The sequence below is a fragment of the Drosophila teissieri genome, chromosome 3L, assembly GCF_016746235.2.
Source record: "Drosophila teissieri strain GT53w chromosome 3L, Prin_Dtei_1.1, whole genome shotgun sequence".
NCBI lineage: Eukaryota > Metazoa > Arthropoda > Insecta > Diptera > Drosophilidae > Drosophila > Drosophila teissieri.
In genome coordinates, this window is record NC_053031.1 from 16,461,369 (window position 1) to 16,483,056 (window position 21,688).

General features: G+C 41.5%; 2 protein-coding genes across 2 annotated transcripts in view; one reads left to right on the forward strand and one right to left on the reverse strand.

The window, feature by feature from the left end:
- Positions 1–21,688, reverse strand: part of LOC122615484 (basic-leucine zipper transcription factor A) — a 62,601-nt gene that overhangs the window by 27,253 nt on the left and 13,660 nt on the right. Inside the window, exon 2 of the mRNA XM_043790407.1 lies at positions 3,784–3,872. The gene's annotated coding sequence lies outside the window, so the exon portion shown is untranslated. The remainder of the gene's footprint in view (positions 1–3,783; positions 3,873–21,688) is intronic.
- LOC122615486 (antigen 5 like allergen Cul n 1-like) lies at positions 18,993–20,551 on the forward strand. The gene is made up of 3 exons (XM_043790409.1): positions 18,993–19,159; positions 19,600–19,991; positions 20,060–20,551. Exons 1-3 carry the CDS (start codon positions 19,013–19,015, stop codon positions 20,496–20,498), a joined length of 978 nt encoding a protein of 325 aa, XP_043646344.1. The 5' UTR covers positions 18,993–19,012; the 3' UTR covers positions 20,499–20,551.

The following is a 21,688-nucleotide window of genomic DNA, read 5'->3' on the forward strand; positions in this document are numbered from 1 at the left end:
ACACGGACCTCGTGAGCTGCTAAGTGGATAAACAGGACGAGGACATCGAGGCACGGCGACGGATGAGTGGCCATCACTCATGGCATACTCATGTGGAAGGGCCGTTCGGTTGCAGGAGGCACTGCATCAATGGTCTGCATGAATGCTGCTTCATTAAGGTGTCGCTCCAAGGAGCTATCCCCAGTCCTTGTCGTAATTATCGCAATTACAATGAACGATGACGGGGGAAATGTAAATGGGCAACGGGCAATGGGAGTGCAATGGAAGTGGAAATGGAAATGGACGTGGAGACTTCTGCAGGACAGCAGAGTCAACAATAATAAAGGCCAACGAGGCGCATGAGAGCAGTTAACAAAGGAGGGCTGGAATCACAGGTCCTAGAAGAACCCCTTAATGTATGTGGCTCAGAGCTCGGAGCTCTGAGCTCAGAGGATGCAACTCTCTGATCTGTTAATTGCGAGGCGAATGTGGGCCAACACATATCGCCACATGTTGCTCGCCTAGAATGGGAAAAGTGCAAGGAAAAAGGAGCACAACATGGGTTGTGGCGAAAACCCAGTGAAAACCCATCCATTTTACCAGCCAGCCATCCATCCATCCATCCATCCTGCTGCCTGTTTTGTGTTTATAATTATGATGAAAGGGAAGGAAGCAGATCCCGACTCTAGACCAACCATTCATCTCGAGGCGATCCGGGGCAAAATGTGTGTGTCACTTCGGAAATGAGCAAGTCCGTTTAAAAATGCTTGCCACAGAGTGCTGATTATTTCAAAACAGAACCGGGTGTCACAGCTCTGGGGAGCCATATCATTAAATTTAATGAATAGATAACAACAATGGACGGGGCCGGCCCAAAAGGACCCAAAAATTATGCGGCAAAAAGTTTGACCCACTAAAAATACAAGTTGCAAAAATCGGACCTCAAGTTGAGGCTTCGCTGACGGCGTTTTATGAGCTCTTTAAAGGGCCATTTGCCCGAGAATTGATTAATGATATACCCGGCCACCACTCGCTCATAATTCGACGGTTTAATGCGGTTTAAAGCGGGCTTAAGCCATGTTTGGTCGCCGGAATATGTTGGCTTTCGGTGCGGGCCTGGCCAATGAAATTAATGATATTGTTAAGCCATTTTAAACGAGCTAACAAATTAATCTTGTTTAATTTGTGAAGCTGAGCATGATGGGCCTGGCATTAGCAGCTGATGCCCCAGTTTATGCCACACTCTCATGCAAATCGGTACAAATTCCGATTTGTGGAGGGCAAAGCTGATTGTCTGACTGCACATCAGTCATAAAGCGTGGTATCTGGATGGTGCTACGTTAGCATCTTATTATTCAGAACACACACGATGCCAACGACCGCTGTCAACGGTGACAACACTGCCACTCGCCTCATAATGATGATGATGATGAACACAATCATCGGCATGTTTATGCCACTTTTCGGGATGATAACAACGCGTAACAATGCTGACACATCGAAAGATTGTCATTCGATCAATTATTCACGAACACGCAAATCATCAACAAAACGCTCAGCATTCAAGGATGCCAAAAACACCAACCCCATCCCAAGCACACTGCAAATGTATCAAAGCCAGGCACCCAACTATAGATATTTAAAAGTTAAAAGGTTCAAATCATAATTAAATCAATGGAAATGGCAATAAGTCAAGGCAGACATTTCGAATGACAAAAAATGTTAAATAAGATGTATTACAAATCGACTTTATGCTTCTCTGACAATGTATTTAAGTATCACTTATTAATCACAATTATATAGAACTAAACATTGTGATCCCGAATCCTTTTTTCCAGTGCAGATCAATGGAGCCTGGAGTCTAGCAATATTAAGTGATACAATTGCTATTTGGTTGGGGCTTCTCTGCCGCAGGCTCAACTCAACGAACAACAACAGCCGATGGTCGATTCAGTCGATTCAGAGCAGCAAAAAATAGAAGGAATCATTGGCATGAATATCTGAGTGTTTTTATTTATGACTGCGCGTCAATATACTGTCAGACTAGTGAAGTGCCGGATGTGAGCGGGTGGGCTTAGACTGCTCTTTGGCCCGACTAGAACAGAAATCAATCAACTCAGGGCTCAAACGGAAAAACTAACAGCTCGAAGTGGGGAAGTGCAGAGTGGGAAGCTGGGGGATGTGGAGAAGGTACATATCTGAAGGATGCGAAGTCCTCGTGGAGCCATAAATCCGAGCATGACACAGTTAAGTGTTGGTGCTTAACAAAGGCTTACGGCAGCAAAAGTGGAGTATGGGTGTGGAAAACTACTGAGATACAAATCGCAATCCATCTGGGGCCAAAGAAGAAAGAGAAATTTGCCTTTAATTTAAGACATCATCCGTTTGAGCTAGTTGAAAACCCCTTTTATCTCAGTGCGAATCACTTAACGACCCGAAATTTCATTTGCAGCTAATTGAAATTCATTCTGGCGAAATCAAATTAAGTCAAAAGTATATCCTGTCGCCGAAGGTACGTGTCCTTTCAAGAAACAAAGCCTGGGGCCCAGTGATTCATTCATAGCGATAAATTAAGACTACTAAGGATGCTGAGTACTTCCTCCCATCCTCCCATCCTTTCAGCCTCCCAGGGGACATATTTTCGCTCACATTCACGTCCTGATATAAATATCCTGCCTTTGAACGTGTCCTGTCCAATGAATATCAACAGTTTGCTCTCCCTATTGCTTGACATCCTTTATGGCGTGTTGGCTAAACCCTCATCAGCATAAAAAAAGGAAAAACTCAATTACAAAATATCAGAAAATCGCAAACAAATAAATTAAGGCTACAAATCTGGCTAAGGACTGCGGCAAACTCGGCTCAAATCGAAATGAAATAGTGACACAGGCGCTGCCATAAAACCAAAGGCAAATACAAAGCCACACAAAAGGAAAAAGGTTAAACCAAATATTTATCCAGCCGCCCAAGGAGAGAGGAGGAGAGGTCCTGCTTCGGGTGGCGAGTGGAACTCGCAGTGAGAGGAGTCCTTTTCCGTAGTCTGTATGTAATTACCAGGCAAGGACTGCAAGTACAGCTGTGCCTAAGTACATAGCTCACTAAAGCCCACAGAACACACTAAAGGACACCCGAAGTACAGAGAGCGCAATTTGCACACTTGTATTTTTAAAAAATATTGAACTTGAGCGGCAATACTGATTAGCTGATAAGAGATAGACTGAACTTACTGGATTCTTATAAAGGCGTTATACCTCAGATAAACCGAATATATTAGAATATCTTTTAAAGTTAAAAAAGATGCTCTGTTGCTACTATTAGACCCCCTATTATAAACGAATGATATGGAAGACAGAAACCCTCGAAACTGTTTTACTAATATGTCATATTAAAGTTCAATGAAAGCTAGAAACCTATTGCTGTATCTGCTGTATCTATTGGGTTTGTCTTAATCTAAAAGATATATTTTTTAAGCCCTTTCTTAGCAACATATTAATCTGAGTGTCGGGATGGGCGTGTGTGTGTCAGGGCGTACGTGGCTTTATGCTTAAATAAACATTCGCCCGGGCCTTTCGTCCTGTCGTCCTTGCGTCCTTGGGTCCCTTCGTCCTGCTGCTGCTCCTTGGGCCACCGTCTTTGGCCCGTTTACATAGCACCCAGCGGCAGTCAGCAGGCAGTCAGTTTGCCCGGTCAAAGCCAAATCGTTGATTGCATAAGTTGATGGCCGACACATGTCCGAGATATACAGTGTCGATATAGTCTATAGTCTGTGTTTGTCTGCGGGCGCAAAGGCCCCGAGTTACTCACGTGTGGTTGCTATTCACGTCTAATGATGTCTGTGCAGGTTGCATTGGCTGCTCCCGCTCCAAGGACTCCCAAGCTCCTACCCGAGTGACCTGCAAGGGAAAATGAAATTTATATTGCGAGTTGGTACACACTGATTGCTTTATTGAGATGCCCGGCCAGAGATCTCCATCTCCAGCTCCAGGACCCATTAAGGATTACAGGGAGGCGTTGAGAGGATGCGCCGGCAAATTGCCCGAAACCACTATTCAACTGGAGTTTCTGTGAAGATTTTAATTGACTTTTTGCGGTTCAATCGATTGTTTAATTTACTTGACAGACTATTTGCTTGGTCAAGTAAAAATGCATAGAAATAAATTTTATTGAAAGATTTTGGAAGAAGTATTGCATCTGACATAAATGAAATTGTTTAGATAAAGCATCTCGTTTCTGGTTTAAAATTAGTACGCCGGGCAAAATCATATTATGTGTCTGGTAAATCCATTTATAGCAACGTTAATTGCTGTTGTTCAGGCTTATTCAAATCCAATTAGAACTCAATTTCTGACTTCATTTCCAATTTTGCATTTTGCAAATTAAATTCGCGAAAGACAGAGTGCGTTTGGTTTTTTATTAGCCGCACACAAAAATGAGATATTGAGCTATCATTAACATTTGGCACAAACAAATGGCCGGCCATAAAGCAGATCTCTTCGAATCGAAGTCGTTGAAACATTTTTATTAAATTGTTTTTGCCTTTCTACCACATTTTTTCATATTTGCTCATTGTCGTTTCCTTGTTGCTTTCGCATGTGGTAGTGAGGTGTGTGTGTGTGGCAAGGTGTTTGTTATCGTTTGTTATATTGCTTGTTATGTAATGTAATTTATACACACCCATACAGACAGAGATTCGAATACAATGTCATAAACGGCAGGGACACAAAGGCAATTCCGCATGGCATTAAGGGCAGACAAAACAAATGGCGAAGAAGGAAGAAGTCGGGCGGGATGCGGGATGCGGGAGGCGACTAAAAGCCAAAAGGAACGCGTTTGGCATAACTGATAAGCTGGTAACGCAGCAGGACATTCCCCTCTTAAAGGTCTTGGCCACGGCCCAGACATCCCCTCCCCTCGTCTGCCCCACCAAGTCCCCACTCCCCATTCCCATGCTCGTCCTGGTTCCTGCTCGCTGTGCCTGCTTCCCTGACTTTTGAATACTTAACAGGATAATGAAATGTCAAAAGTGCGCAGGCGGAAAGCGTATCCCGCTGTCCTGTTCTCCTTCTCCCCCGCTCCAGACCCTCCACCTGCCCAGTCTCACATTGATATTCCTCCGGCTGTTGTGGAGCCTTATTGTGTTGTCCATGCCTAAGTGAACGTCACGGCGTGCCGCGCGCTTTAAATCATAAGGAAGAAAAGGGGGCTCGTTGAGGAATAAGTGAGGAGGCTCAAATTTCTGGACATTTTTGTGGTTTAAGGATTTCTGTTTACTCTTTTCCGTTTTTTAAAAACATAAAAAATACTTTTTAACTGTAGCAATCATAAATAGTTCATTGAATGGCAAAGCAGACAGGCTAGAGAAGCAATGGGCATTTACAAAATAATCATGTAACTTTGTCATAATATTCAAGCAAAATATTCAAAAATTATTTAACATGAAAGTAAATATTTAACTTAAAACTCTCTTTATTAACAATTTTCTTTTCCAACTAAGTTTGTAACCAGAGTACATTTTTGTTAAGTTCCAATCACATTACTGTAATAAAAAACCCCACTTAAAAAAAGAGTACCAAAAGCGAATGAAAAATGGGCTACACCAGCAGAAAGGACCACATCCCTCACACGGGATGTTTATTTTTTTGGTTGGCCGTTTTATGTTTACATAAATTTAAATTGACACAAATGCGTTTCGAGGGCCCCGGCAAAAAGACAAGCCAGGAACCAAATGATAAACTTCATAAATTATGACAGTTTTATGCTGCTCCCGGTGCTCGGTTTACGCTTTATTTATTTGTAGTGATTGCAAGCGAATTGAAAATGTATTTATGCAATTCCATGGCATTACATAATAAGACCAGAAGCCAGAACAGGTAGATCTCCCAATCTACTGAACCTCCCTTCATCCCCGTAATAAAGCAGCTTTAATCAAAACCTACACTTGTGGCAAGATACCATTTACCCTCCATCCCTGCAGTCATCTATGGGGATATCCTGCCAGTTATTGTGGATATATCCACGGAGGCTGCCACGCTTAGCTCAAATTGCTGTTGCGTTGCTTTTTTTTCTTGTTCCTGTATAAGTTGCGAAAAACAAGAGAAAGTTGTAATCAATAAAGTAAATGACCCAGGCACTTCGGGACGACCAGAGAACACATCCTGGCAAATAGAGGGCAGTGGTGGTGAATGGGCCAAGTGTTGCTATGATTGATTTCTTGGAGTGGAAAAAGCATTTCGAAGTGTACAGATGGGATGTGGTACTTAAGGTAACATAAGGAATTTCACCAGATATTTAGCTAATCAACTTGGCTTTAGTTTCAATAAAACATCGGCAGAGTCAGGCGTTTATAACAAATGGGACTCCAGATTTCTGTGTGAAAAGCCTACTTGTAAAAACCCATCGCATTATAAAGACTCAAGTAACTTAATTTTGTACATATTTATAATGCATTAATTAAGTAAGGGTAAAATAAAGTAAAGTAAAGTAAAAAAGTACAGCATTTAATTCGTGGGTTAGCTAAGCGAGGTAAGAAATGTTTGTCTCAAGGAATAAAAAATGTAACCTTTGAAGGCGTTCACTTATTGTTTAGGTTTTTATTAATTAACGAAATTGCCGCAAAGTACAGCACCGAAAGTCCGCACACACGCATAATTGATTAACGTGGCGCTCCAGTAAGTAGGCAACATTTATTTTGCCCTTCGCCAGGACCTTCTTCATTTCGTTAATGATCTTGAAAAAGTCTCTTGAGGGGAGAAGCGTATTTTCGACTCGAACACAATTGAAACCAAATCAAATCAAGCTAAATTTAGAGCACCCGCAATACGAACACTCGAACAATGAGCTCTAAAATATTCAACGGGAAATTTATGTGCAACTTGTATACTTTGCATGCCGCTTATTGACTCTTCAGGCCGGCAAGCCAATTAAGGCCTGCTCGAGGGCCAAAAAACTACCAACAATGGCGAGGAAGCAGAACCAAACTTTGGCCACAATCTTAACAAGAAAATCTGTAAATTACACGCCACAATTACAGCATGATGGGTGGGATGGGAATGGGAATGGGGATGGGGATGGGGATGGTGATGGTAATGGGGATGGGGCGGCAGGAAATTCCCAAATATTTATTCACCTAAATAGATTTGATGGCATAATTGAAATTTGTAGCTATTGGTCGGGGCCATTCCACTCAATATTTGTGTGCTTGCAATTTGCATAAATACCAAATGGCAAATGCCAAGGAAAAGTTGATTAAAAGCATTGCCAAAGTTTTCCTGTTTTTCGCCATCAGCTGTTAATAACGACGGACGGGACGGCCCGTGGCGGAAAATTGTGACACATAGCTTTGGGGTTCGTTATGGAATGGAATGGAGTGGAGTGAAGTGAAGTCAAGTACAGGATTGGTTGCCCTATCCTGACATTGTCCTTGGCGGAGTCCCAACTTTTCGCTGAGCTACAATTTATTTTCTTCTTTTGATAATTTAACTTTTTTCTTTGCAGCTGAAAATTGGATTTGTTGCGACCGACTTTCAGACTTTCAACGCTTGTAACGAATGTTGAAAAGAAAAAGTTGTTTTTATACCCGTTGCTCGTTAAGTAAAACGGTATACTATATTCGTTGAAAAGTATGTAACATTCTACTTAACATCAATTGTTTTCGAACATATAAAGTAAAGTCTTAATCAGGATCACTAGCCGAGTCGATCTGTCCGTCCGTATGAACGTCTGTCCGTCCGTATGAATTTCGAGATCTTAGGAACTATAAAAGCTAGAAAACTAGAGACATAGACGCAGTGCAAGTATGTTTCCTGATACTGCCACGCCTAAAAGCTAAGTAACAGGTATCTGATAGTCGGGCAACTCGAATATAGCGTTTTCTCTCGTCTAATTGCAGTCGTAGCCTTTGGGGCTGGAGGAATATTTCGTGGTTGGACAGAGGGTGGCTGTTTGGTACAACTTTATCAGGTTATTTAATATTCATGTACTGAAAATTTCGAGCAACCCAAAGAAATGAACACGAGAACATGCCGCCCAAATAATTCACACAATGAAGCCACAACAATTGGAATTGTGTGACTTCAAATGGAATTTCAACTAATAGCCCAGATAAGCGGGATAAACTTTGGTAAAACGCCAAAACTTTTCGACAAATATACTCGTAGGCCGGGGATCGCAATCTCATTTGGAACAATTCAGCATGTTTTTAAGAGTAAGCCGATTCATATTTAGATCGCTTAATCAAATTAATTAAATAATTGAACTTAGTTGATCTTAACCGCAACGGGTAGAATAAGAAATACAAATCCTTTGAATTTCTAATAAATTTCGAATTCAGCTCTTTTGAGCACAAGCCATTCGGGAATTTTCTTTCCCCTGAGGGCTCGAAATCAGCCGAAATGATAAGAGCAACTTGTCTTGTTCCTAACCGCCCAACAAATCGCTCTCCAATTAAATCCTTTCTTGTTTTCTTCGTAAGCTAACTTTGCATTTGAAACTTTTTTACTTCGTCCTGCAGGACAAACAGGCGACCCCGCGGGTAATATCTTCTCTAGTCCTTGACTATGAACCTTTAATGGGAGCCCCGAGTCCAAGCCATTTAATGTGCTTACATTCATTTCGTTTTAAATCTGTGATAAAGTGGGGGTCGCTTAAAGCCTGGTCCTTAGTCCTCCGTCCTTCGTCCTTCGTCCTGAGTGCCATTCCCCTTCCACGACTTGCGGAGAAAAAGTTGTCGCCGTGTCGCGACAAACGCAATTCTTTACACGACGACGAGTTTTGTGCGCTTTTTGTTTCCTTTTTTCTGGCTCCGCTTTTGGGTTTCTGTTCGCATCCCCTTTTGGCCAGGATTTTTGCCGTGCTTTCCGCGCCTTTTGCGCGCTTCCGGTTGTGTACGAGCTTTCTAGATTACTTTTATAAGTGAATTTGTTGCGGTTTTCCGCAAAATTTACAAGTACGTGAGAAAATTAGAGCTTAGCCTCTTCGAGCCACAGCCGCTTGTTGCTCTCCCCGTCCGTCCGTCAGTTCGCCCTTAGATCTTCAGCCTTATTATGCGGCCACTTGGCAGCGCGTTCAAGAGGCTTTAACGCGCTTAAGATGTGCAACGCAGCGTATGCGCAATTTATGCCCGAACATCGCTCATACGCCGCGTTGCAGCGGGCGCCAAGGCAAACCACACTGCCACGCCAAATTAGCAAGTTCATTATTTGCTTAGCCATCGCCTTTTGCCAATTTAACGCCAATCCTAAATGCGACTAGCTTAAAGGGGAGTGGAATTGGGTGTGCGAGTGGCAGTGGGAGTGCTTTTCTGTTCTGACATGAAAATAAATTCGATGGCTGTAGCTCTCCGGCGCGCTAAAATAAAGTTTCATCTTGGCCCGCGAATGAGCAAGACAAACTTTTCCCCCAACCCCCAAGCCCCAAGCCCGCCCTCAAAGTGGGCGTGTCTCCGCCCAATACCCCGCTTCTGTGTCGCTCGTTTGTGTGCGCGGGTGTGCGGGTGTGCGGTTTTGTCTGTATTTGCAGAATTGTTAGTTTCACGCTTTGTTTGTTGAGATTAGCTGGCAGCACCCATCCAATCCCACTTCCAGGACCCATTTCCCCCAGTCCCATCCAAAATCCCCCCCTGCTGACAGCTCCCCAACGGAGCGTCCCCACCGAACGAAATAAAATTGTGCAGCTTACTTTACTTTATTCGTGCCAACTTATGCCACGCCACGCCACAGCGCTACACTTGTTTTATGGATGCCCTGCAATTAAGTCTGTGGGGGAATCCCATAAGTTTGCCATTCAACGACAAAGAGCGTTCATTGGGGTTCATTTGGCGTTCCCGATTCGGAACTTGTAGAATGCATATTCTTGTTTTTACATATGTAAGCCAAATTAACTAGTTTCCGCTTTGCTACTGAAATATGTTTAATTGAATGTGCACTCACTCACAAATTTAATTAAGAAACATATCTAGAAACTCTAATATTGATACCATCCAAAGTTCTCATGCGAAATAAAAGTTTGCTTTTCGTAGTTTCTGGTTCAATCGAATCACCTAAGTTACCCACTCAATTTCTAATGACTGCAAACGCATGCAACAGGAAGTTATCCTCCCATTTTCAGCCAGGAAAGTGTATTCCCACTTCGCATAAATCAATTGCCGCATACACATTTCACTTGGTTTATTTGCTCCGTCTGTTTGTTGCCTTTGCAAGAGCAAAGTTTGCACGTGAAAATTGCGTTCACATGTCTTCCGCAATTGTGTCTGTGTGTGCGAGTGAGAGTGCGAGTATATAGTATATAGTATTTATTTGCCGGATTGGTGGCGAAAAATTCGCTGGCGTGTGGAAAATTGATGCTGCTGCTGAAGTTTTTGGCTTTTTGAACTGACAGCTGCGATTTTTATGCGTCTCAGCCGCCAATCTGGCCCAGTTGGTTCATGGCAACTACATGGCCAAAATAATTGTAATTGTGAATGCTGGCGCCCACGTCCTCTTTCATGCTTTATAAGCATAGTTATTCCGTTTTGGGTTTTGGGTTTGTGGTGTTGAAAGTGTTGGCTGTTATTTTCGGTTTGCCGCCCCGCCCTGAGCGATGGCTTTCCATCGCCAACTCAACCCACTTCCATTGCCAACTCTGCAGGACCCTTATTTATGGAAGTACTTTGCCTGTTGGCTAACGAGAATTTATGGCTAATTGATGCTGTTATGCGTTGCTGTTCCGTTCCGGCCAAAATGAAAAGCAAATCATGATGGCCGAACCAAATAAAGTTGCCCGGCAAATTATCTGCAATTCTGCGGCTCTGATTTCGAAGGGCATATTGCACTAACGCAAATTAAGTCCCAACAATGCAGCAAAATATCTGCATTTTCATGGGCGAGTGTGTGAATTTAATTAAGTCGAATTGCAATTCATAATTCATAACTCACCAGCAGCTGACGCCACACAGCGGCAACTGGGTAACAGCTGGCCCCCAGCTGCTGGTCATGGTTAATTCACTGGATAAGCTTTCTATAGTGCCACCCTTTCATTTAGCCGCCCTACACAGAAAATAAAGTGGATGCCTTGCAACAGTAATCCTCAACTACTTTAATGCCTACGTATACCAGGTGTACAAGTATGGAATATGCAAAATATCTTGCAAGTTATCATAGAGGTTTCTATCAATCGAATAAATCTACTAATCAAATTTTTGTATTATAAATCTAATTTGAGTAATGTGTTGATTAATTATTACCCCCAATTACCCCAATTTTTTACCTAAATATATTAAAAATATGATAGATATTGATACAGACTTAAATCTCATTAAACGTTGACTTAGGAACTACCCTATATATTAACTTCAGACACGAATTATTCTCATTTCTCCGCTTGTATCGATTGCCATTTCAGTCGAATGGTCCTTGCAGCGGGGCAATGTTCTCACAGGACACGCTACAAACACACACACACACCCAAATTTCACTCCAGGACACGTGTGGCATGTATATTACAAAAGTATAATGCAAATGGTGTGCTCCATGGGTGGGGGACGGCAGTGCCTCCTCACTTAATTAGCCAGCGGCCTTATTTATTATTCACTGGCTCACTGGCTCACTAGCTCACTAGCTCACTGGCTCACCGGCAATGCCTGAGTAGCGACCTGGCCCACCTGCGCCAGCCTAATGAATCACAGTTTTTGTTGTGGAAATTTTAATTTTTCATTAGCATGCAAAGCAACAAAGCGACTCGAGAATATATGACCTTGTGCGAGTAGTTTTTGTGACTGCCGTTTTGCCCTTGTTGCCATGGCCCAATACCATTTCCATTTCCATTTGGCCCACCTTCCCACCTGCCCATCCGGCACATTTGTCACACAGGTGCCGAGCGGCTGAGTGATGGAGCTCACGGCTCTCGAGCAGCCGAAAAGAGCAGCAGGCAGCTGGAGAGAAAAATGGGAAAGGCATATTGAAAGGATTAATGCACACATCATTTAACCAGAGGCAAAAGGCCGGCAGATAGGTGAAGGTCCTTGCCAGCCTTCGCCTGCCCACTCCATCATCCCATTTGCCTGTACGGCCCATTGAGAACTCGAGTCCCGAAATGACAGTTTTCCCAGCCAGCTAAACAAGGTCCATCTCTGGTCTCTCCGGTCAGGGTTACGAAGTTGAGGGGTCCTTTATGGGTCCTTTATTTGCGGCTGGCCGGAACTTGTTTTTGCGGCTTTTCGCCCAGTGTAAACGGTTCGAGTCGGTTGCGTTTGAATATTTTTATGCACGATTTAATTTTTGGTCAGTAATTTACATTTCTGTTAAGGTATTGCTGGTCGGCCTCAAGGGCTGTCGAACTCTTTAATGTTTATGTTAACGAGTGTGGAAAATGGAAATCATAAAAGGGAGAGCTTGGAAATGTAGGCAAACATTTTGGAATCACAATAAAGTTTCTCTTCTTTAGTAAATGATAAAATGCATAAGCACACAAAGACTTAAAAGACTTTACAGACTCGTATCCAGCTTGTGAAAATTGTAATAATTTTATTTGAAATGCATTCAAGCTGATGCAACTGATTGCAGCCTCGGTTTATCTTCCCCAAGCGACCTTTCAATCTGGTCAATATGATTGCCGTCAAAGCCGTAACCAGAAGCAAACCGAATCCAATCCCAAAACCGCAGACATTTCATTGAGTGTCCGAATCACCGCCCACCCGGTCACGTTTGCTCTTTCCAGCTGAGCGTTTCGCAGGATTCGCGGTCGGGACGCCATTTGTGGCTCATAATTCAGGGCCCGGCTGGTTCGGCAAATTGCATTACCAAAATAATAAATCAATAGCCATTTGATGGAGCTAAATGGGATTATTGGCAGGCGGCGAGGAGCCTGGCAGGCGCTTCCTTCTGTCTGCGCGCATTTATGACATAATTCAATTCATTTCTTGAAATTCATTTTTCAACGTAACTCGGCAAATAAGCAGATAAATAAATAAACTTGCACTGTGCCCGTAATTGGTTTTTATGGCGCGCCGCCTGCATAAAAAATTCACTGATTTTTATCTTCAATGCTAACAAAGGAAATGCGAGAATGTTTCTGCCAGCGGATGCAGGTGCCAAAGAAAAATTAAAAGGGAAAAATCGTGGCCGGGAAAATATGTGGCGGCACTGTCGGAAAATATGCCAGCAATTGCCACATCAAGCCTGCCACATATTGCAGCAATCACCCACATCTCTGCCGGATTCCATTCCCAGGTTCTAAATCTCCTTGGATTTCCGCGAAAATGTAACCACAATATAAAAAATAAATAATATGAATCCATATAGTGAGCTGTCTTTATAATTAAAAGGATATGAAGGAGAATAGAATAGCTAAAATGTTCACTTTGATTTCAAAAACTATTTCACTTTATACAATTTTAATTTGCGGAAAATATATTTTCACTTAAACTTATAAATCTTTTTAATAATTTCCCCAGTACATCACTTAAGCTAATATATTCAGTCCAAGTTATTAGCCTCAAACTTTTTATCACTTCACCTGTAGTGTGAATTTTGGTTCGTTTCGTTAACTTTTGCGCAACGAAATTTCCAGAACACCTTTGCCAAAGTTTGAACAACTTGTCGAACGTAAAAACGAATAAGTGAAATGAAATGAAGGTAGCAAAAATATGGGGGACTGCAGGAAATGATGCTCGTATTTCCTTTTTGTTAATTTTATTTGCATGCTTTTATGCCTTACTTTTATTCATTTCTTTAGATGTTCAAGTGCCCTGCTCGTCCCTCAATCTGCCTTTTCCCCAACGAATTTTCCTTTTTTATTTCGGCGGCGGATTGGTATACATTTTTGACAACATTGGATGACGACAGTCGCATGCAGCACGTGACAGAAATGAGTTTACTCTTAAGGAAGGTGGGTTATTCAGTTTTTGAATTCTCCATACTACACATATAATTATCGTATAAATAATTATTTTTAAAGGATCAATGTTCAAACATAAATAATATGTAGTTCAGAAGAGTGTTAATAGTTACATTATTTATAGATACTTCAGAAAGGCCTTAAACTTGTTTTCCGTGTAAAATCGACACACATGCAGATAGCAATATTTTGGCGAGCATGTGATATTTGCAGGCTTTCAGGAAACGAAATTCTGCAGGAGGAGGAGCGATTTGGCCCAGGACTCGGGCACAAAAACAGACAGGAGCCATACGTGTGCGAAACTCCAAATAAATTTGCCCCCCAGACACACACACACACTAGCACACTCACACACCCGCACACACACAGTCGCATCCTCGTGCCGTCTGAGTGTTGCTTTGAAAAATAGGCAATGTGCGGAAATTTTGATTTTTCGCCCGACTTGGCAAAGGCGTCGAGGGTCCCAGTGAATTTAGTTTTGTGTGTCTGACTTACAGCGAAATCAAATTAACTTGTGCACACTTTTAGGCGCGCAAAGCAAAGGCGAGGAAAAAGACCGGGCCAAAATGTTGCGACGTGACTTTCCTTCCATCCACCAATGCAAATGGCAACCGGAAGTCCTGTCTCTCGCTCCGTGTGTATGTGTGTGTGTGTGTGTGCATGTGTAAATTTATTCACTGATGTCTTTTATAAGGGGCAATTTCAAACATTTTGTCATTAAGTCAACAAATTTTTAGAACGCTGCCGCATTTCGTTCCGCGGTAATTACAAAATGAAGTGCACGTGAGAGGCGGCCAGAAGCCAAATAAAGAGAGAGTCATAAAATGGAAATGGGAATGGAAGGGATATGAAGGCGGCAGGGGGCAGGGGACGGTGGGCGTGGCAGGGGGGCATATAAAAGACGTCAAATGAATTTGTCTTTTGCCGTTGTCGCATTTCCCCGCTACAAGCGGTTCTCGAATATGGTTTGAATTGCTTGAATTCTTTTTACGGCCTGCAATGGAACATACCCTGCCTGATGAGCCGTGAGTTTTTAAAGAGAAATGTTATGTACTTTAGTTTCCAAGCATTAATATTCAGGAACTAAACTCTTCGGGCTGCATTGTTTAAAAATCTACAAAAATAACATGCCTAGGCATCAGTTAAATGAAACTAATTCAAAGCTCACAGAGTATTCACTAGAAAATGCTTAATATTTGATTGTTTAGATGAGTCCAAATGTTGTAGTTGCGTTTTCAGTCAGCAGGCCAATTAAAAACCAACTATGATGTTTATTTATTTTTAATTACAGACCGCAGCCAGCAAAGTTATTTACACTCGCAATGGGGGAAGGGTCGAAACATTAGCCAAACAACACGCCACTATTAGCACCTAAACGCCGGCCACATGCAGGCATAAATCAAAACTTGCTTCATAAAACATTTACGCCCGCCCTCTCATTCAGCAAAACCCACAACAAAACAGAGGGGGACTCACAACCCAAAGTGTTAAATTAAAATGTGGTAGCATTCGTACGGAAAGGGAGGCCAATCTAAAGCCGAGCGAAGAAAAAACCAGAGAGAACACGATAGTCGAGTACCCCGACTACCTGATACCCGTTACTCAGCTAGTGGAAGTGCGAGACTCTTCAACACTAACAGTTTCGGAATTTGTTGGCGTTATAGTGGGCGTGGCAAAAGTTTTTTTGGAAATCGAGAGAAATGTACAAGACTAACAAAACTGTGAAAAAAATCAAAACATTTTTCAAAAGTGTGGGCGTGGCAGTTTTGGGCGGTTTGTGGGCGTGGCAACATGGGTCAACAAACTTGCGCTGCGTCTATGTCTCTAGAGTCTGCACGCTTAATCTCAACTTTCTACCTTTTATAGTTCCTGAGATCTCAAGTCTCTCCTTCGCACTTCCAATAGCTGAGTAACGGGTATCAGATAGTCGGGGAACTCGACTATAGCGTTCTCTCTTGTTCTAAAGTGTAGACGTTGCAGTTTTGGGCGGTTTTTGGGCGTGGGCCCGTGTCGTGTAAAAGTCGATAGATGTAAGTTAACAACAATATTGCTAGCATTTAGAAATATAAACTCCAATACGCAAGCTCCATATGCAAGCTCTGCGTATGTATAATTTCCTGCGCCCGCCGAGCTGCCAAGCAGAACTCTCGACAATCTGTTTGGCAATCTCTCAACCAACATAACATTAGCCGACTTTACACTTTGTTACACTTTTCACATGTTAACCCAAATTTATTATACAAGTATCAAAACTGCGGTGGGAATAGCCGTTATCAGAATCATGGGTTTAATTATACCCGTTACTCGTAGAGTAAAAGGGTATACTAGATTCGTTGAAAAGAATGTAACAGGCAGAAGGAAGCACTTCCGACCATATAAAAATATATATTCTTGATCAGGATCAATAGCCGAGTCGATCTGGCCATGTCCGTCTGTCCGTCCGTCTGTCCGTCCGTCTGTCCGTTTGTCTGTCCGTATGAACGTCGAGATCTCAGGAACTACAAAAGGTAGAAATTTGAGATTAAGCATACAGACTCCAGACGCAGCGCAAGTTTGTCGATTCATGTTGCCACGCCCACTCTAACGCCCACAAACCGACAAAACTGCCACGCCCACACTTTTGAAAAATGTTTTGATATTTGTTCATTATACCCGTTACTCGTAGAGTAAAAGGGTATACTAGATTCGTTGAAAAGTATGTAACAGGCAGAAGGAAGCGTTTCCGACCATATAAAGTATATATATTCTTGATCAGGATCAATAGCCGAGTCGATCTGGCCATGTCCGTCTGTCCGTCCGTCTGTCCGTCCGTCTGTCCGTCTGTCTGTCCGTATGAACGTCGAGATCTCAGGAACTACAAAAGGTAGAAAGTTGAGATTAAGCATACTGACTCCTGAGACATAGACGCAGCGCAAGTTTGTCGATTCATGTTGCCACGCCCACTCTAACGCCCACAAACCGCGCAAAACTGCCACGCCCACACTTTTGAAAAATGTTTTGATATTTTTTCATTTTTGTATTAGTCTTATAAATTTCTAACGATTTGCCAAACAACTTTTTGCCACGCCCACTCTAACGCCCACAAACCGCCCAAAGCTGCTACGCCCACACTTTTGAAAAATGTTTTGATATTTTTTCATTTTTGTATTAGTCTTGTAAATTTCTAACGATTTGCCAAACAACTTTTTGCCACGCCCACTCTAGCGCCCACGAACCGCCAAAAGTTGTATGTGCTGAAGACTCCTTTGCACTTTCACTAGCTGAGTAACGGGTATCAGATAGTCGGGGAACTCGACTATAGCGTTCTCTCTTGTTTTTCCTCAATTTCTACCGACATTCTAGTAAATTTTGACATTTTTCGTTTGCACTTCCACTAACTGAGTAATGGGTATCTGATAGTCATGGAACTCGACTATAGCACTCTCTCTTGTTTTATTTTCTGCCAATTTCTATCGAAAGAAAATAATTTTAAAATTTCTGTCTCGCACTCTCACTAGTTTCGTGCAGAAACAGACAGATACTGATCAGTATATGTATGTTTAAATGTATGTCCGTGTACCTTATATGTGTCCTTTAAGTGTGTGTCTGCAAATGTATAAAAAATGTTTATTTAATATAGGTGTTACTTAAAACAGCATGCCCAAAGTTTTTGGCTTTTATAGTTGCCGAGATCTCGACGTACGGACATGACTGATCGACTCGGTTAGTGTCACTTAAGCGATTCTATAATACTCTTTTGCACTACCATTAACGGGTATTGCAAGATTTAGATGTAAAATGTAAATGTACTTCCTAAAAGTTTATATCGCCTAAAAGTATGCATCATATCTATCTAGCAGATACGTTTACGTTAAGAGGAACGTATCTCTTTTGAATCAGCTCTCTCTTCTCTTGGTACCACCCACTCCAAAGCTGGTTTGATGTTAATTTGGATCGGATATATATATTAACCGGTAACTGGCTATTAAGGCAGCCTCAAAATATTTTCAGTGGTTATTTAGTTGCTCTCCGCACTTCAAGTCCAGCGGAACAGAGATTAGAATTAGTTATCTCAATTTTTATCAGTTTTCTCAATTTTTATCCAATTTCGACAAATACTTTTCATTTGTTTTCTCTGACAATGCTAATATGTTACGTTATGTTATGTTATACTTATTTAATGTTTTAAAAACAAAAAATAAATAAATTTTAAAGAAACAAATTTTTATTTATTTTTTTATTTTGTCAATTTTGTTATCTATTTTTACCTTTTTGTTCAAAATAATCATTTAATTTTACTTCATCTAATATTTTTGAAGAATAATTAATCATTATACATTCATTTAAAATCATTACAAAGTCAGGGATTGAAAACCAAGCCGCTAATACAGGAAAAAATGTATGACCGCCATACAATTACGTACTGCGCAGCGACTGCGCTTGTAGCAGAATTTGCACGTGCAAAGAATATTATACATTTATTCTACCTTTGTTTTACCGAGATTTGATAACCCTTTCCATAGAGACCATAACCAAGCCGGTCGGTTACATATTTTATCTAAAAATGGACCACAAAAACCGAATTTTCTACAAAAAATACCAGCTTTTTTTGAACCCAAAAAAGGTTCAACTTTAAACACGGGTAACTTCTAAATACCGATTTGAATTATTTTTTGGGTTCAACCCTTTTACCTGTATTACCAACCTCGAATGCGATATCCGTTGTCATCAAAAATTGAATTTAATATAGCATTTGTATCTAATGCGCCACTGTACGCCAGTCCTTTAACATCCATATTTATTATCGATAGAGGGAAAGGGACCTTTTAATTGGTCCGATAAAATTTATTAACAAATACTTTCTGCTCAATTTCAGTCGGCAAGTTTTACCACCATATTTAAGTTTATTTCTCGCTTGCTGCTATCTATGTATGCATGTACATACATATCAACTTATATCGTCATTAAGAACATGTACTGCTGACGTCCACAGTGACTAAAGTATTGCATTGTTTAGTATATACCCGTACTTAATTTTTTGTTTTGGTCGAACTTTTAAAACCAAACAAGCCAGTACTCTGTTAAGTCACACTTGGTCATAATGAAGCAAGCTTAATCTAATAATCTCTGCTAATTTCAACACCGAATAATAGCCAAAAACGTTAGTTTTAAAACGATAGTGAAGATGTGGAGTTGTCCTTGCGTTGCAGCCGGATTGCTGCTCTTATTCAGTCTGAACCTGGTCTTTCTGCTGCCAGAAACCAACTATTGCCATTTAAAAAACTGCCCAGCGGATAAAAAACTGCCACATATTGGCTGCAATAACAGTGGGGTAAGAGTGATAGTTCGAAAACTGGCAATGTCCGTCTGTCTGTCCGTATGAACTCGACGTTCCCAGGAACTATAAAAGCTAGAAAGTTGGGCATGTTGCCACGCCCATTCTAACGCCTACAAAGCTCCCTAAACTGCAACGACCACAGTTTTGAAAAATATATTAAAATTTTTCATTTAAGTATTAGTATAAGTACAAGTATAAGTAAAGCGTTGGCCATGCCTACTGTACCGCCAACAAGCCGCCCATAACCACCACACCAACAAATTAAAATTTGTTTGGATTTATTTAAACATGTATTAATAATTTTTTCATGCCAATTTTAAACGCTATGCCAACATAATTTTGTCACTTCTATTACAAGAGTAACGGGTATCTGATAGCCGAGGAAACGGCCTTTTCACTTTTCACATCGACGTTCACTTTTGTTTGTATTGCAGAACTGGTCGCCAAAGTGCGGAAAAGAGCCAACCATTGTTTCCATATCCCAGCATATAAGAAATTTCATTCTTAACTATCATAACACATATCGCGATATGGTGGCCGGTGGCCAATTGCACAAGCTGCCCATTGCAGCCCGAATGCTCAAGCTGAATTGGGACCACGACTTGGCTTTTTTGGCTGAACTCTTGGTAAAACGCTGCGATCTCCAACCCACAGACCACTGCATATCCACAGAAGAGTTCTCGTCTCCAGGCTACCATGCGGTATATAACAAGTTCAAGGGGAACCAGGATACATCCAGGATAGTTCGATCCCAACTGAATGCGTGGTACGATCAGTACAAGCACGTTTCTGCAAGTAGCCTAATTAATGGATTGTCCCCGGATAAGTAAGCGATATTTGTAACTTTTTAGATTTTTATATAGTTCATGGCCAACTAATATTTCTCGGTTTCAGAAAGGAGGTTGGGCACTTCCTAAGAATGATGGTGGGACCCAGTAACCGATTGGGCTGTGCCATAGCCAGAATCGAAAAAGACGGATGGACTCACCAATGGCTGACCTGCCTGTATAGCTGTTCACCCAAGAAGAACTCGTTTCTATACGAGTATTCCGGAAAACCTGGAACACATTGCACCACTGGGATTAATGGCAAATTTCAACATTTATGCAATGACACGGAACCTGTGACGGATTGCATGCATTCGGATATATTCAAAACAGTAGTTGGCAACGACACTACATCATTGATCAGGGGCATGATGAATAATAAAATTCAACCCAGATTTTTTTGGGTGGGGTTGCTATTGAAATTGGGGAAAGTGGCTTTGAGCTTGGTGAAGACTGCCTTGCGCAAAGGTAAAGTTAAAGTCGCTGTTAGTAGAGATGATGATTAAATAAATTGAAAATGATGGGCAAAATAAAAAACAAGAGAGAACGCTATAGTCAAGTTCCCCGACTATCTGATACCCGTTACTAAGATATTCGAAGTGCGAAGGAAAGTCTCCAGCACATACAGTTTTTGGCGGTTTTGTGGGCGTTAGATTGGGCGTGGCAAAAAGTTTTTTGGCAAATCGATAGAAATTTACAAGACTAATACAAAAATGAAAAAATATCGAAACATTTATCAAAAGTGTGGACGTGGCAGTTTTGGGCGGTTTGTGGGCGTTAGAGTGGGCGTGGCAACATGAATCGACAAACTTGCGCTGCGTCTATGTCCCTGGAGTCTGTATGCTTAATCTCAACTTTCTAGCTTTTGTAGTTCCTGAGATCTCGACGTTCATACGGACGGACAGACGGACGGACAGACGGACGGACAGACGGACATGGCCAAATCGACTCGGCTACTGATCCTGATCAAGAATATATATACTTTATATGGTCGGAAACGCTTCCTTCTGCCTGTTACATACTTTTCAACGAATCTAGTATACCCTTTTACTCTACGAGTAACGGGTATAATAAATCCAAATTAACAGATAATTTGCACTGTAAAATATAATATTAACTTAACAGCGACGGGTATACATATGTACATACATATATGTAAAATAGTTTGCTAATATATGTTATGTGTAATTATACCCGTAACTCGTAGAGTTAAAGGGTATACTAGATTCGTTGACAAGTATGTAACAGGCAGAAGAAAGCGTTTTCGACCATATTTTTGAAAAGGATCAATAGCCGAGTCGATCTGGCCATGTCCGTCTGTCGAGATCTCACTAACTATTAAAGCTAGAAAGTTGAGACTCAGCATGTTGAGCATGTAGACTCCAGAGACATAGACGCAGCGCACGTTTGTTAACCCATGTTGCCACGCCCTCAAACCGCCAAAAACTGCCACGCCCACACTTTTAAAAAATGTTTTAATTTTTTCACATTTTTGTTAGTCTTGTAAATTTATATTTGTTTTGTGTTGTACATTTCTCTCGATTTGCCAAAAAACGTTTTGCCCCGCCCACACTAACACACACTATAACGCCCACAAGCCGCCAAAGACTGTCAGTGCTAAAAATTCTCCTTCGCACTTCCACTAACTGAGTAACGGGTATCAGATAGTCGGGGAACTCGACTATAGCGTTCTCTC

Coding starts and splice junctions, on each gene's coding strand:
- LOC122615486 (XM_043790409.1), top strand. CDS start 19,013: ATGTGGAGTTGTCCTTGCGTTGCAGCCGGATTGCTGCTCTTATTCAGT. Junction 19,160..19,599: donor TTGGCTGCAATAACAGTGGG/GTAAGAGTGATA, acceptor TTTGTATTGCAG/AACTGGTCGCCAAAGTGCGG. Junction 19,992..20,059: donor AATGGATTGTCCCCGGATAA/GTAAGCGATATT, acceptor TCTCGGTTTCAG/AAAGGAGGTTGGGCACTTCC.